The 17,058-nt window shown below is 34.0% G+C and overlaps 1 protein-coding gene across 6 annotated transcripts in view; it reads right to left on the bottom strand.

Moving 5' to 3' along the window:
* LOC150093183 (phospholipid-transporting ATPase IF-like) overlaps positions 1–17,058 on the bottom strand; it is a 799,705-nt gene that overhangs the window by 580,742 nt on the left and 201,905 nt on the right. For 5 of the 6 annotated variants that reach the window (XM_090413774.1, XM_090413776.1, XM_090413775.1 and 2 more), the window contains exons 9-10: positions 16,288–16,420; positions 984–1,065 (exon numbers count right to left, since the gene is read on the bottom strand). In XM_090413774.1, the coding sequence (XP_090269900.1) occupies positions 984–1,065; positions 16,288–16,420 (215 nt within the window). The remainder of the gene's footprint in view (positions 1–983; positions 1,066–16,287; positions 16,421–17,058) is intronic. The other variant, XM_090413778.1, reaches the window with a different exon arrangement.

Genomic DNA, 17,058 nt, shown 5'->3' with positions numbered 1-17,058 from the left:
GATAGATTGAGAGCTTGTGGATTGCAGAGGTTGGTTGATAGGCAGAGAAGAGGAGATATGATAGAAACATTTAAATCACTAAAAGGTTTTTATAAGATTGAATGCAGGGGAAATGTTTCAGCTGTGTGATAGTGATGGAAGAACAAGAGGTCATCCCTGGAAATTAAGGAAAAGTGTGGTTAACAAGGATGTGAGAACAAGGTTTTTTGCCTGGAGGGTGGTGAATGAGTGGAATGCATTGCCTAACTCAGTTGTGAGTTCTTCGTCTGTAAATCAATTCAAGAAGAGATATGATAGATATTGTTTTTTATAGTTTGGGTCTCCCGCAATGAATCTATTGACTCCATGGAGATACCAGTAGTAATAATAATGATAATAATAATTCAATGTGGTCTTATAGTCAATTGCAGGGATGACTGAGAGCAATCCCATGCAGATAAGGCCAACTCAAGGTAGTTAAACCAGATGGGGATAACCATCTGGGTATCAGTCATCTTTGCGCTTTAGTTTCTGTTGGTTTTTTGGTTGTTCATCTATATGAGATTAGTGAAAAAGGAAAATTGATAGCCTTTGGCTGTATGATGAAATAAAAGAGCTGAGGCCTTTTCTCTATCTCTCATGCTATCTATCTGTCTTTTCTTTCTCCTAACGGTATCAAGCTCTCTTGTACCCCTATACTAACTACTCAAGGCTTTACTACTTTACTTTTTCACCTTAATAAAGGTCGAAACTGGTCTGCCTAATGGCCATTCTTATAATGCATAGCATCATACATGTCCATGAGGATATGTGTATTACATTATTGATTACTAAGGCAATTAATGTGAAGTCATCAGCCTCTATATACAAGTAGCCCAGTCAAGAAGTAACTGCACACACAAACTTTGTTTTCTTACACATGGATAATGGATGAAACCAAGAATGTCTCATATGTGATTGTAAAGGAGCCATTTTAATATCAATAAATTCTTTGGATCACTTACCTAAAGTAACGTAGAGTGAGATGGGAATAATGTAATTAAATAGCACTACGAATGAAAGAAAATCTTGCAAAACACTTACGCTCTGAAACAATAAAATAGCAACAAAAAGTAATATAATAAAAATAAAACAAATATGTACTGAAATAAAATAAAAAAAAAGCAATAAAAAATAAAAAAGTAACAGAAGTAAACAAATCTCAAATAACACTTACTTTTTTTAATAATAATAATAATAATAATAATAACACTTAACATTTTTTAATGAAGCACAATTATAAATGCCATTCTTGTATAACAACATTATTCATTATCAAACAATTGACACAGGATTTGTTTTCCTTATATACTACACTCTCATATAACAAGGCACTGCTATATGAGATCTGTGGCATATATTTGCATAATTTTTGTTAATAAAGATGGTCCAACTGAAACCAAATAAAATATAGCACTTATTCTCAGACAAAATTATCTAAAACTTATTTTGTATCATTTTTCTACATTATATCAATAAAAATTGTCTGACTGTAATAACCACAATTGAGTTTTTGTGTACAAATATGACAGTTATTAAATCAAGCCATCAAAAATTTGTGTTTTGAAATGTTTTTCCAATTGTCATCATAAATAGTTTGACCAGCACAGAAATTAAGATGGCTTAAGAGATTCCAAATAGATAATTTTTGATAAAATTCATATAGCTATATTTAAGGAATGTGGAAAGATGAACAAAACGAATCTAATAGATATTTAAGAACTTTGTAAAATACGCACGTGCACACACGAACACACACACACACACACACACACACACACACACACACACACACACACACACACACACACACACACACACACACACACACACACATTGATTTGTTAAAATTCCTCAGTAAGCAAATCCCTGAATAAGTTTCTTTTAGTTAATAACCCCTAGTTATTTAACCAAAAATAATACTAATATCCAATAGGTCTGCAGCCATTTCTGTAGAATGAAAAAATATGGGATAAAAAATAAAAGCTATTTATATGATAACAATATATATCCACACTTTAAATTTTAAGAGTAGAAAGAAAAATATGGAAGTTTCTGAAAAGCAGATAAAGGAACCATTTTTTTATTGCATAGCATTATCGGAATGGAGTAAGAATAAAGAATAATAAAATCATTTTTCACCTTTGTTATGGTTAGTAGAAATTCTTTAACCATAACTCTGTATCATGTTGGTGGTATTGGACTGCAGAAAATTGATCAGGCCAGGGACGGGTGATGATGGATAAAGAGTCGAAGTTCAGAAGACATATTACAAAAATTTGCAAAATGGCTTAAAGGATTACTTGGATGTTGAAAAATATACTAGCATGTAAAGATAAGGAGGTTATTATCCTTCTTTATAAGGCTATGTTTTGGCCTCATCTTGACTACTGTGTACAAATTTGATCACCTGGGTTTCTTGGGGGATCAGGAGGTGGACAGGATTCAGAGATAAATGATAAAGCTGGTGACAGCTGTATGGGGAATGCACCCTATAAGTATGGGTACATGTGTGGTTGCAGAGTTAAGTTAACAGGCAGAAGAGAGGGGACATGATAAAAACTTAGAAGATATCAAAGGAATTCTATAAGACTGACACAAAAGAAATTTTTCAATACATGACGAGTAAGGAGAGTAAGAGTGTGTGGTTAATAAGGGTGTGTAAACTAGATTTTTTGCTTGAGGAGTGGGTATGAGTGGAATGGATTGCAGAGATAATTGTGAATGCCTCAACAGTGAATGGATTTAAGGAGAATTGTGACAGATATTGTGTGAATAATGGTTAATGTGGGTCTCCTGAAATAAGTCTTTGACTCCATGGAGACACCATACAATAATAATAATAATAATAATAATAATAATAATAATATATAAACACATGTGTGGGGGGGGGCAAGCTCCATATGACAGTGATTAGATGTTTATGATTAGCAAAATGGATGTCTGAAAGTTACTGAATCAGAATAATGCTGTTACTGAAAGAAAGTTACTGAATCAGAGTCTAATGCATGAGAGACTCTGGAGTGCCTTAGCAGAGATTCCCTCTTGCAATTGCAATGAGGGAATTATGGTTCAGCTTTGTGTTCTGCATTTAGAAGAGTTTTCTATTTTCTATTTCGCTGTTATATGTTGGGGGGGGGGGAATACCACAAATACTATAGTGCTCTGCAGAATGTCCTTTTAATGAATTCCATGCAAATCACACTGCAGCCATCCTGGCATTCAATTTCATAAACTTTCATTTCTTAAAATATGCAAACTAGTCATAGAACACAATTAATAGACCATTTCATCATTCAGCATGAGACAATGCTATACTAAAAGCATGAAGTGGTTTGAAAAAGTTCCATGTTTAGTCTCTACAGCAGGAATGTTGGATTGTCTAACCCTCAGCCTTTCGCAGAGACCCTTGATTTCATTAAGCAACATTTTCTGTCTGATATAAATTATTATTATTAACATCTGACCTCCATGGGGTCAAAGGATCATCGCAGGAGGCCTATGTTTTCTCATGCCAAAAGATCATCGAACCTGCCTTAAACCCATTCACAGTTTCTGCACGCCACTTTCAAGCAATGCATTCCCCTCACCAATCACTCTCCATGCAAAGAACCTACGTCTCACTCCCCTGCTTACACCCTCCTTATACAGCTTTCATGGATGGCTTCTAGTTCTACCCTTGCCTCCTCTAATTGAAATTCCCCTCTTCTTCTTCTATTCACAAGGCTTTATAAATTGTATTCCCCCTCAATGTCTCCTCATATCTGACATTTCATAGACCTGACACTAACTTAATAAACCTTCTCTGGACCCTCCCAACATCTCTTCATCCCCCTGAAAACCAGGTGACTAAATTTATGCACAGCAGTCCATATCTGATCAAAGCCTTATACAAGTGAACCAAAACCTCTTTGATTCTGCATGTCAACATCCTCCTCATTATCACCATAATCCACATGGGATGTTCTTATAATTTTAGCAATGTAACCCCTAAACTTCAACTCGATGTCCTCAACTATCAGATCTCTCATCTTCTCCACTTCCTACAAAATGTCTCAATTAACTGTATACTCTGTATCCCAACCTTGCCTAATAAATTTCAAGACCTTGTACTTTGCAACATTAAACTGATACCTCCAATGATTTGCCCACTCACATAGTCTATTCAAATCTTCCTGCAAGGCCACATCTGCTCTACTTCTCGTAGCCCTTTCCAAATGAATTATTCCAATTCACCATGTTCTAGTTATTTCATTTGAAAAGGAAAAATATATGGAATAGAATGGAATGAATGAAATGGAATAGGTAAGCCCCCCCCCCCCCTCAGCAACAACTTCTACATGGAACATTTTGAAAACCAAGCATTCACACAGGTATGCTTAAAACCAATGGTCTGGCTGCATTATGTTTATGATGCCTACAATTTGGCCTAATGGCCCAAACACATTGGATACATTTTTAGCACATGGAAGTTTTTTTCACTTGGTTAGACTATAAATTATATATTTAGTTTAATCCTTTGTTCAAGTGTAAGCAAACAAAGTTTGCGCATGAGGTATCTTCAGGACCAGGGCAACTTGTGGCAAAGGTGGACAGACTGAGTTCTCATTACTTTCCTTGGTATCCCATAATGCAAAGCACATCTCATTGTGGACATGTATAATGCTATGCATTATGGGAATGGTCACTACCCAGACTGGTTTCGACCTTTATTGAGATCTCTTCAGTGGGAGTGGGAGCTAAACCCAGAGGTGATACCAAGGTTGAATCAATGCATATTTCCACAAGTTCCCACAAGTTTGCCATATATTGTCAAGAGTTGTCCCAGTCCTCAAGATATTCAGGCACAAACTTTGTTTGCTTACATAAAGGATTAAACTAAATATATAATTTATAGTCCAACCAACATTATACATGTCTGCAAGGAGATGTGCTTTGCATTTACTACCATTGCCACGAGTTGTCCCAATCCTGAAGATACTTCAGGTACAAACTTTGTTTGCTTACACTTGGATAAAGGATTAAACTAAATATATAATTTATTTTTAGCACATCTTAACAGCCAACGTCCTAAAACAAACTTCACAATAGACAAAGAAAATAACAACTGCTTTCCCCTTCGAGATTCTAGATACACTAGTGATACAACTCCCAAGTATATATTTTACATAAAAAATCACACCATCACCCATCCCAAAACTATGACATCCTTAAACAGTTACTCACCAAGCCAGGACTATTTGTTCCCTTGACACAGCCCTTGAAACAGAGCTCAGGAACTTTCATAACATATTTTTAGCCAATGGCAACAGCCCATGTAAAACAGATCAAATACTACATACACTCCATCCATCCTGTAACCAACAAATAGGACCACAACAAAACTATTTCCATCGCAGTGCATCAGAAAAGATAGCTAAAGTCCTTTGCTAATAAGATTTTCATTCCACATTGAAAATTTTTTTTGACACTACTACAACAAAAGAGAGCAAGTGATGCTGTCATGTATGTATGGGCAAGAGATGGTAAACTATTCATGAGAAAGAATGACAACACAAAAGTGATAGGAATAAAAATGCTGGGTAACCTCAATGAACTCAGTCAAAGAAGGCAGTAAATCTAAATGTTACCTATGAATAACTGGAACAATGAAGACCCAAATGGTTTAAGATTCCACATGAATAGCTTAGATTCTGATGTAACTGCAAACTGTAAAAAACTATATAATCTAACCTCCATAAATTTTTTTTTTACGGAGGTTTGATTTTGACACTACTACAAACTCATTAAAGAATGTCAACATATATCATGTCAATATCAGGTCAATGAGGTCAAATTTTGATAATTTAATGTTACTTTTCACAGAAATCGAATCATATATAGATGTACTATTGTTAAATGAAATATGGATCAAACAATTTAAGGTTGCTCATTATTCTCTTGCAAATTATGACACGTATTATGATTGTCATGACTATAATCATTCAGGTGGATTAATTCTATATGCCAGGAAAAATATTTATAAATTTCATAGACTGGAATCAAAAATACAAAGCTCTGAAACTGTAATAATTTATGACACAGCAATGAATATCCTTATATTTGCTATATACTGTGTACACGATGGCCCAGTTGATATCTTTCTATCAGAGCTAAATAATGTACTAAAAACCTTAAAACATGACAATGTCATACTAGTGGGGGATATAAATCTGGACCTTTATAAGAATAATAGTAAAATTGAAGAATATAAAAATATACTATCTACTTATGAGTTTCTTGCTTACATCGATGGCAATATGAGAGAAACGAACAACTCAGCAAGTTGTATTGATAACATATTCATAAGAAACAGAATGGCCGATTACTTGCAAGGCTGCTGTAATTGCTGGATAGGTAAACATGTGAGTGGGTGTCAGTTCAGTATTAAGGCAGTTGTTGCAGTTTCTATATGTTCTTGTATCATCTGCATTGATCTTTATTCCTCTATAATGTTGCTATCATGGTGGAGGTCTTTCTGTCAGCATTGATTTCAGGAATTTGATGTTGTATAGCCAAAGCAGGTAAAGGAGCACATGGAAACATCCAAGACTCTTCAAAGGACAAGACAATAACAGAATGGCCTATGAGGTATCCTCTGCAATGTACTTTAGCAAAATAACAGATCACCATTCAATACTGTTGAATCTATCCTTACCTAATATCACTGACATGAGCTGTGTCATTAAGAATTCGAAATTGGCACCAATTATAATAAACTTGAGAACTACATAAAGCATTATCAACTGCCTCAAACCAACTATATGAGGAATTTATCAAAATGATTAAATATGCAGACACCAAATCGCAATATCACAAAAGAGTTACTATAAAAAAGGATGTTCACACACACTGGATAACATATTAATTAAAAAATATGATAAGGACAAAAAAGAAGCTCTATCATAAGCATCGAAAAAAATAGAATTAAAAATAGAATTAATCCACCTGAACGATTATAGTCATGACAATCATAATATGTGTCGTAATTTGCAAGAGAATAATGATCACCCTCAAGTTGTTTGATCCATATTTCATTTAACAATAGTATATCTATATATGATTTGATTTCTGTGAAAAGCAACATTAAATTATCAAAATTTGACCTTAAAGCAGAAAAAAGAACATTATCTCCTATCGAAATTTCTTTCTTGTATGAATGATAAAAGTAAAGAATGGAGGTTGGTTAATATGATAATAGGTAACACAAAGCAGAAAACACAGGAATTCCCAGAGGGCAATGACATCACCAATGTACTTAACAAAATGAACAACCACTTTACAAACTATGGTCGTTGTGATTTCAGCCCTGCAGAAAGGAGAAAGTACGTGAGTCACCTTCCATGGATTAAGAATTTCATGTATATGCACAGTAAACAAAGACAAGGTAAAGAGTGTAGTAACTGGATTAAAAAAAAGGGGGAAAAATGGGATGGGAGAATATAAATGCCAAAAAACTAAACATTATCATTAAACACAAATTACAGTTCTTTACAAATATCATTAATAAATCCTTTGAACACGGTAAATTTATAGAACACTTAAAGACTGCTTCAGTGTACCACGATTTAAAGGCGATAACAGAAATGAAATCAAAAATTACAGACCAATATCTATACTATCCACAATCTCAAAGGTTATTGAAATCCTAATAAAGAAAATACTTAAATAGCTATTTAAATACCATATCCTTTTATGCGATTAATCAATATCGGTTAAAATCCTGATACAATACTGAAAAAGTGCTACTGGAGCTTCACAAAACGGTCTATAGTGGAATAAATAAAGGAATGCACACAGCAGTCATTTTTCTTAATATATCTAAGGCAGTCAACTGTGTTCATCATGACATATTGCTACAGAAAATGTAAATATACGGTATTAGAGGAATTACTGATGATTGGTTCAGATCCAATCGGAATAATAGAAAACAATATACCAGCTGCAGCACATTTAAAAGCGAACAAAAATAATAAAATACAGAGTCCCGCAAAGGGTTAATACTAGGACTCATCCTATTTTTAATATATGTTAATGATTTATGTAAATACAAACTTTTTGGCAAAATGATATCCTTCACCAACGACACAACATAAATATACACTGAAACGACTCTTGAAGATCTAAAAAATCGGAACAGTCATATGTTAAAACTAAATAAATGGTTTAGCAATAATGGACTTAACATTAATACTAATAAAACAAGATATACGTACTTCACGTTAACAGATAAGCTAGATCATAATATAACCATAAAATGCATGAAAGGAAATGTAGTGACATCCTAAATTGTAACTGTAGCATAATCAAAAAAACGAAATCAGTCAATTATTTGAGCCTCCATATCGATTGCAATCTGAAGTGGAACTCCCACAACACTTTCTTAACAAATAAGTTTAGGTTCATAATTAACAGAATATATTATGTTAAAAAATTTGTAAATGCAGCATTCTTGAGATGCTTATACTTTTCTTGAGTAAATTCCTCACTGCAATATAGCATTACCTGTTGGGGTGGAGATTATTACAACAATCTGCTTTCATTAATATGAATACAAAACAGAATAATTGGAGCCAAAACCACTACTGACTTCATACATTCAACCAACAATCTGTTTGTCATTCATAATATTCTAGCACTACAGAAATTATATTTCTATGGTTGTCTATTATATGTAAAAAGGAACGCTGAAAGTTTCCTGGTATATAATGTAGACTATGGATTATGCTGCGGTTGGAACATTATTATTATTATTATTACAGGCAACTCCAAGGACTCCTTAGACTCATCGAGGGAGGCCCTAAACATTATGTCAACAACTATTCAGCTTCCACACAGTATTTATCATACCTTGCCTTGAACCCACTCACAGTTATGGCACCCACAACAGACTCTGGCAACTTATTCCACTCATTCACCACTCTCGATGCAAAAAACCTAGTTCTAACACTCTTGCCCAGTTTCCATGGATAGCCCCTAGTCCTCCCACCACCAGACCTGTTCTGAAAAATACCCTCTGAATTAATCTTATAGAAACCCTTCAGTAATTTGAATGTCTCAATCACATCACCCCTCTTCCACCTATCAACCAATGTCTGCAACTCACAAATCTTCAACCTCTTCTCATAAGGTTCATTCCATAGACCTGATATCATCTTGGTCACTCACCTCTGGATCATCTCTACCTCCTCCCCATCAAGAAGAAACCCTGGTGCCCAGATCTGGGCACAGTTGTCAAGATGAGGTCTTATCAAGGCTCGATACAGAGGAACAATAACTTGCCTGTCTCTGCTCATCAAAGTATTCTTCAGTAACCAAGTGATTTGATGAGCTAATTTAGCCACTTTTGCAATGTGCCCCTAAACTCCCTATCCATCAACACCCTCCAAATCCCTGGCCTCATCAATCTCCTGGAGTACGGTTCCACCAATGTGATATACTGCTGTTAATCTTTTCACCCCAAAATGCATAACCTTACACTTTGCCACATTAAATTGATATCCATTCTCCTTAGCCCAGTCCCCCAATCTATCCAAATCATCTTGCAAAATTTTGACATCATGTGCATTCACTATTGCTCTACCCAACTTTGCATCATCAGCAAACAAATGAATAGTTCCTCTCAGATCCTTTCCAATATCATTAATGAACAAATTAAATAGTAGTGGTCTAAGAACAGAACCCTGCAGCACACCACTAGTCACAGGCCATCTTTTGGACTCTACTCTTGAATAAACTACTCTCTGATATCTCTCCGTCAACCACCCTCCTATCCATCTCACCAACCCTATATCCATCCCCATATGCTGCAGTTTACTATGATTAGAATTTTAGAATTACATGTGGTATCCTGTCAAAGACCTTAGCAAGGTCCAGTAGAATCACTGTAAACCCATTACCCTTATCCAGCTCAGCAGTCACTGTGTTATAAAATGTGAGCAAGTTAGTGAGGCATGATCTATCCTTCACAAAACCATGTTGTCCCCCATACAGTATCCCATTATCATCTATCCATTCCTGTATTCTTCTCTTGACTACTTTCTCCAAAACCTTGACAACGACTCCTGATAAGCTGATGGGTCGATAATTTGCAACAGCAGTCTTGGAACCTCCCTTATGCAGTGGTACTATTTTCCCCTCTTTCCACCCCCTCAGGACTAACCCAGACCTGAGACTCAAATTAAACAAAATGGTCAAGGACACTGACAATTCTTTTGCTGCTTCACGTAAGACCTGAGCTGGAATACCATCCAAACTCACAGATGTATTCACATTAAGGTTTTGTAATATACTATTCACCTCCATTTCATTCACCTCAATTCCCATATAACCTGTTGGATCTTTCATTCTTGCAATATCACCACCTGCAAAATACTCGCTTTGTAGGTGGTGATATTGTACTTGCAAAATATTCACTCAGTAATTCCAATATATCAACTAATTCAGTTACCTCCCTACCATCGATATTCCTTAAAATCATTCTGACATATACATTTTTTCTTTTACTTGCAGTATATCGAAAAAACTGTTTGGGATTCTCTTTAGCTTGCGTGGCTAATTTCTTTCATAATCAGCATTTGCTTTCCTTACCACCTTAACATGCTGGTAGTATCCAAAAACAAAGAATTTTCATAAATGCTTTGATTACCTAGCAGCAAGCATCTACATAAACTCCTAAATGAAATCAAATCTATAACCTCTGCATATGCATTCAGAAAAAGATTGAGAGACCTCATGGGACTAAACAATGTTGACAATTACTTTAAACGTATAGTATAAGAGATCATTATAACTCACATATCATATCCAATTAAGGTACCAATATACTAACTAGTTCATTCAATTAGGAGACTAATATATTAACATGTACATCAAATCAAACCTCATAGATACAGTCACTGAACTCACAGTGACTGCTTCAAGCTAATTTAATTCTCTAGTAACCAGTATGGCTATGGCCCTTGGTTACACATAAATACATAAACTAACTTACTTTATCACTAAAACCAGTAACTTATTATAAACTACAAAAACTATCTGAAATGTATTTTACTCTATTTGTATATATAAGAAAACTTTTTATTAACTATAACAAAATAAATAGCCAAAAATAAGTGCAAGTACCAACAGAAAATGATAGTAATACTTAAATTGTATTGTATAATATTGTACAACTTGAATTGTATAATATAAATATCTTGCATACGTAATGGGAATGATAATGAGCTGAAACATTCAAACCATTCCCTCAGTTTGCGATTTTCATCAATTCTCCCAAAAATCGACTTCATTTTTTTTTACATCCTGGAGTGTACAAAGTTCCTTGTATCTGCAGTTCAGTCTATAGTACACAGACTGTTAGATCAGTTGGCAAGTCAGGACTGGTAGGACATGCACTGGATACTCCATCGCATAGGATTAAATGTAATAAGACTGCTATTACACAGAAGTTGCTATAAGTCTGAGAGACCATTTTTGAAATCAGCATCAGCTATGAAGCACTACCCCAACCACAAAAAATATGGTTGCAGTAATTTGCTAAAGATCAAAGTGAGAGTCATTATAAGACCAAGTAACTGGACTTCTCCAAATAATTAACTTTATAGTTATCCAGTCCACAGAAGGTGCCTTGTCAAGATATTAGTTTTGTTTCAGTTACATTTGAATTATTTCCAATGCTTTAGTCGAGTACCTTCTGTATGTCAGAGTTATTATTTGTACTCTGAATACATTGGTTAGAAAACTAGCAAAATATTATTTGTATGCTGATGTAGTTGATTGGTAGTAGAAGTTCGGTGTAGTGGTGGAGATGGAGAGTTGTACAGTAGGTGTCCTCCTGTGATGAGTGTTCGGATTCCTTGGAGGTGTCACGAATAATAATAATAATAATAATATTAGTAAGTTTCAATAAATGAATTCTTTTTTTTTTTCATCTGTTGGTGTTAATACTGAGAAGTGCCAACATGAATAATCAACAACACCTAAGTCTTTCAGTATGTAATGCTACATGATTAAGTCTCCTATCAGCAATATGCCTCCAAATTAGACTATTATTTGTCAGTACTTCAATATCGTTGTATCTAATATTTCAAGCTTCTAAGGCATTTCTGACTGAATCAATCCACCACTATTAGTGTTTCTCTAGGTCTTTTTCTAGCCATCTCATAATAAAACACCAGTAGTTTTTCTAAACCTTTCTTCTTCCATTCTGATTAAGTGATAACACCACCTTAGATTAGCCCTGTTCATACATTCTTGAAGTTAATAATGTCAGGTTTCTGACTAATGTCTTCATTTTTAATATGATTCTGTCATTCATACCATTCAGGAGCCTAATTTTTCTTGAAACTCTCATATCTGTAGTCTCTAATCTTTGATCAAGTGCTTTATTAACCCAGCTCACACATTCAAAACTTAAAATTGGTTTGAACATCGTCCTGCATACCGCTGGTTTAGTGTTTTGGCTAATTTCTCTTATTTCATATAAATTTATTCAACTGGATCCCTTCCATCCAAGCTTGGCTTATTCTGTTGTCTATTTCTAAATTTAATTTTCCCTCATCACTAAAAACTGTACTTAAAGAGATGAAATATTTTACTTGTTATGTCCTCCACTGAAAATGTAGCTGAGGTTTTCTACATTCCTTCCTGCTTATTTTCATAATTTTGGTCTTTTTATTGCTGATTTTCGTGCCAAATTTGTTACAGTTGTTATTCAATTTAGTTAACTCAATTTAGTTGACTTGCACTAGATGTGTTTAGGAGAATAGCAACATCTGCATAAAGCATAGAGATAAATTTGATACCTCCAATTTCAATATCAAGTTTAATGCCACTTTCATTCATAATGTGATCCATATAGATGATGAATAAGAGTGAAGATAATGTTCTTTCTTGTCTTACATCTGATATTACATCAAAACATCCTGTATTTCCTTCAATTACAACTGCTGACTTACAACTTAAATATAGACTGTGTACTGCTCTGTATAATGTTCAATACACCCCATATAATTGGAATGGTTTGGAAAGCTTTCCTCTTGGCACCTTGTCATATGCTTTTTCCAGATCTACAAAACTTAAGTACAGATCCTTGTCATATTCCCATAATATCTCAACTCATTGTTATAAAGTGAAAATCTGGCTTGAACCTAGTCTGTTCTTCTCAAAGTTTCTCTTCCACAATTTTTCTCAGAAGCTGTTCAAGTATGTCTGCATAAATCTTACATGGAACATATAGTACAGAAATTCTTCTGTAATTCTCACATTCAGCTTTATTCTCTTTTTTATAGAATGTGAATGTGATTCTTATTTTTCTAGCCTTACAGACAACCTCACCACATGCCTCTCTATCTGAATCAATCTATGATTTCTTCATAGATTGATTCAGCTCGAGCCTTACAGACAATCTCACCATGTGCCTCTCTAGCTGAACCAATCTATGATTTCTTCAGAACTTAGACTGAGACTCCAAGGACTGGTTCATGTTTTTGAACTGTTTCATTTTTTCCTCAATAAATTTTGTATAGTTGAGTCTACATTTTACCTGTAAAAGCTGCTCAATTTTAATTATTTTTAAAAATATTTTACATAGTTCTTTTCAATATGATATTCATTTTTATCGTACTTAAAAGTAACTGATGGTCACTTCCAATTTCAAATTCTTTGTACATTCTTGTTTTCTGAATCAGCATAAACATATCACTATCGGCAATGACTTGGTCAATATTGATAATAATATAAGCCTTTTTTGATTTCTTGTGTCTTCTCTCAATGTAAATTTCTGCAAATCTTTATGTTGCAACATTGTGTAAGTAATGACTACCCTCTATCCTGAGCAGAATTCCAGCAAAACAAATATTTACTATTATTATTAGCCTTGACCTTTTCTCCAAATGTTCCTAAAACATTTCTATATGCCTGGTGAATTAATTTCCTGCTCTCCTGTTTAGATCTCCAATAAGGACAACTTTTTTCATTTGCTTTGTCAGCTACCTGCTCTATATGACTTGAAAAATTCCTCCACTGCTGCCTTAGGATAAGCTTCTGTGGATCCACAAGACAAATCAGGTTAATTGTCCATTTCCCCATTTGCCTAAATAACAATATTTGAAAGTGCCTTCCAATCAAAAAGATTATATTCGTGTTTGGTGTTGAACGATATCACTACTCCTTCCTTTCTTTGACCATTACTGCCCAAATATAACATTACATACTATTATTTAGAAACACGTCGCGTGTTTTTGTCTTCAACCCATATAATTGCATTACATTTGTCTTCTTTGTTTCAGTAATGAAAATTATGCAATATGTCCATGTGGTACTTTTAAAGTTCTTCTGCAAAAGTGCGATTTCGACTTTGCAGGTTTGATGGTTTCTATCTTCATTTCTTCTAATGTCGGGTTAGTTCTTCTTCTTCTAGATGTTCAGTTCCAGTAGCAGACTTTTCAGTGTTTGTCCTAATTCCCTTACAAAAACAGAAGAGGAGGGAGTTAACTGGGTGACACTTCAACCCACTATGAAATCTAATCATGTACCATCATATGCATTTCTGGTTTAAGCCAATAGAGAGAGCAACTGGCTAAGTCCCAAATTTAATACAGGCATATCAAAATCTGAGCTGCAGCACCTCACTAAAATACACTTCCTTCATTCTCAGCTAGATTTCATGATAGACACCTATTGTTCCAATTTCTATTAACTGGAAAAATGTTGTCATGAGATATGAAGCCTAAATATATTAGGAGACTGATGGATGTTCATTATAAAATTAGCAGAAGTAATAAATAAAAATTTGCAAGTTAAAAAAATTAACTTTAAAGTCAATGTAAATTAAAAGTGTATTATTATTAAATTATACTTCACATGTACTTCTGATTTACATTTATTCTGATTTTTTAAAAATATTTATATGACTCCTGCCCACAAAAGGATATAAATCTATAATACGTTAGTATTGTGAGTGCAGGTATTTCTTTCTTTCTTTCCTTCCTTTTTTTTTTTTTGAGTGGGTATTTATTTTTTGCATAATCTCAAAACTCTGCTATAGACACCAAACATGAAACAAACATCACATCAGGATGAAATTCACCTCCCACTAAAAAGCAATCATAAATATCCATACGCATGATGGGATTTAAACAAACAGCAACTGATTGGAAAGCATACCAATTAGGCACTGAAACTAATATTTTCTACAAACAGTATTTATATTATGTATTATTCCAATAGGTCATGTCTTTAAGTTCTACCAAAAATTATTTACAAGTTCATGACAACTTTTTAAATGTAATGTTATTTTTAGAAAGAGAACTATTACTGTCAGATATACTGAAAAAAGTGGTGGGATGTGCACTATATTGATGTTAAAGATAGAGAGAATAGGTTGGGAAAGTAGCAAAGGGTCGCTTCATTAATTAGAACACTAATAAGAATATATATATAATTGATTTTTTAATGTAATTCACTGAAAAAAAGGTGAACACGATAGTATTGTGAGTGGCTAAAGAATTTTTCATTTTATTATTTCTATATAGTTTTTTGCATTTTTATGTGTTTTTTAGATAACCCAGAAACTCTGCTGTGGAGACCAAACACTGAACTTTATTTAGTTATTTCTGGCTTCCAATAAACAATGCAATGGTGATTGATATAAATTTCATTATCCACCAAAAGATAATCACAAATATCCATGCGCAGAGCAGGATCCAATTCCAGTCTGTTTGGTGAGAGAGCTGGTACACTAATCACTTAGCCCACCAGGCTGAGTGGTTAATGTGCCAAGTCTCTACTGATTGGTTAATATTATAGCCAGACAAGTCAATTTTTATCACAAAATAAATGTATTTTATGTCAGTTGTGCATATTCTTAAGCTTGTTTTCTGGCTTTCAACGATATCATGTCCCCTAACCTTCTTGTCATGTCATGATCTTGCCAAAAGCAATTTTTTCTAAAGATATTTTATTATTCACTGCATAGGGCTGTGATGAACAATAGGCAACCTATTTTGAAGTGGCTTGCCTACATTCCATTCATTTAAATTCATACATTTTCATTTTACTTTTCATTTAGCTATACTCTTTTTTTTCAACATTTTTCCATTGATCAGTTTCATTCATAATATAAATCAAAACTAAACTAAATAATAACTACTAGATAGTCTCTGAAAACAATAAGCACTGTAAGATAAACAAAATTTTAATCAAACAGAAATGTAAATAAGTACTCACTCTACTGCTTTGTTTAGGAGGTAAATACCACCATTTTTCATGCAGAACTTCAGATGAATGCATTAAAGAAGTACCAATCACAGCTTCCGAAGCAAGAAGAAGCATAAATGCAATGAGAAATTTATTCATTGATCTAGAATGAAAAAAAAATAAAAATAACACAATTCATTATTACAATTATTATTATTAATGGTTATTATACATACATTTATATAGAATCCACACTCATTACAGCAGGTGTATATTAACGATTATTCTCTTGATACCCATCATACAACTCCTTGAATTGATTCATTGAATAAAACACTGAGATTGGTTATTTCATATATCAGCAAGTTGTGCATGGGAGCAATATCTTGGAAGAGGAAAGTCACTAGCCAGTGGTGTGCCTTAGGGGAGGTCTCTTTTAGGACCATGGCTGTTTAACCTGTATGTTAATGATATTAGCAAGGATTTGGATGGGGGATATATACAGTTGTTTTCATAGGATGCAAAGTTGGAATGAACTATGAACAGTACAGCAGATGTTGTGGCCTTACAAGGAGACTTGAATAGATTGAGTGAATGAGAATGGGAGTGAGGATGCGATATAATATCAATATTCTGAGTTGTCAATTTGCATCTCGATTCTTCGTAATCTGATTACAGCACTTAATTCTTTGTACTACAGCCTCTTACTTAACTCCGTGCTGCTAATAAATTATTTCCTCATCTCTATTGTACTGTTCTCAGTGCCTTTACTGTGCTGAGTGTTCCGATTGTACTCCGTCC

The sequence above is a fragment of the Typopeltis vanoorti genome, chromosome 24, assembly GCF_054136105.1.
Source record: "Typopeltis vanoorti isolate ZY-2024b chromosome 24, IOZ_Tvanoo_1.0, whole genome shotgun sequence".
Classification (NCBI taxonomy): domain Eukaryota; kingdom Metazoa; phylum Arthropoda; class Arachnida; order Uropygi; family Thelyphonidae; genus Typopeltis; species Typopeltis vanoorti.
This window is presented reverse-complemented; position numbering and strand designations above follow the sequence as displayed.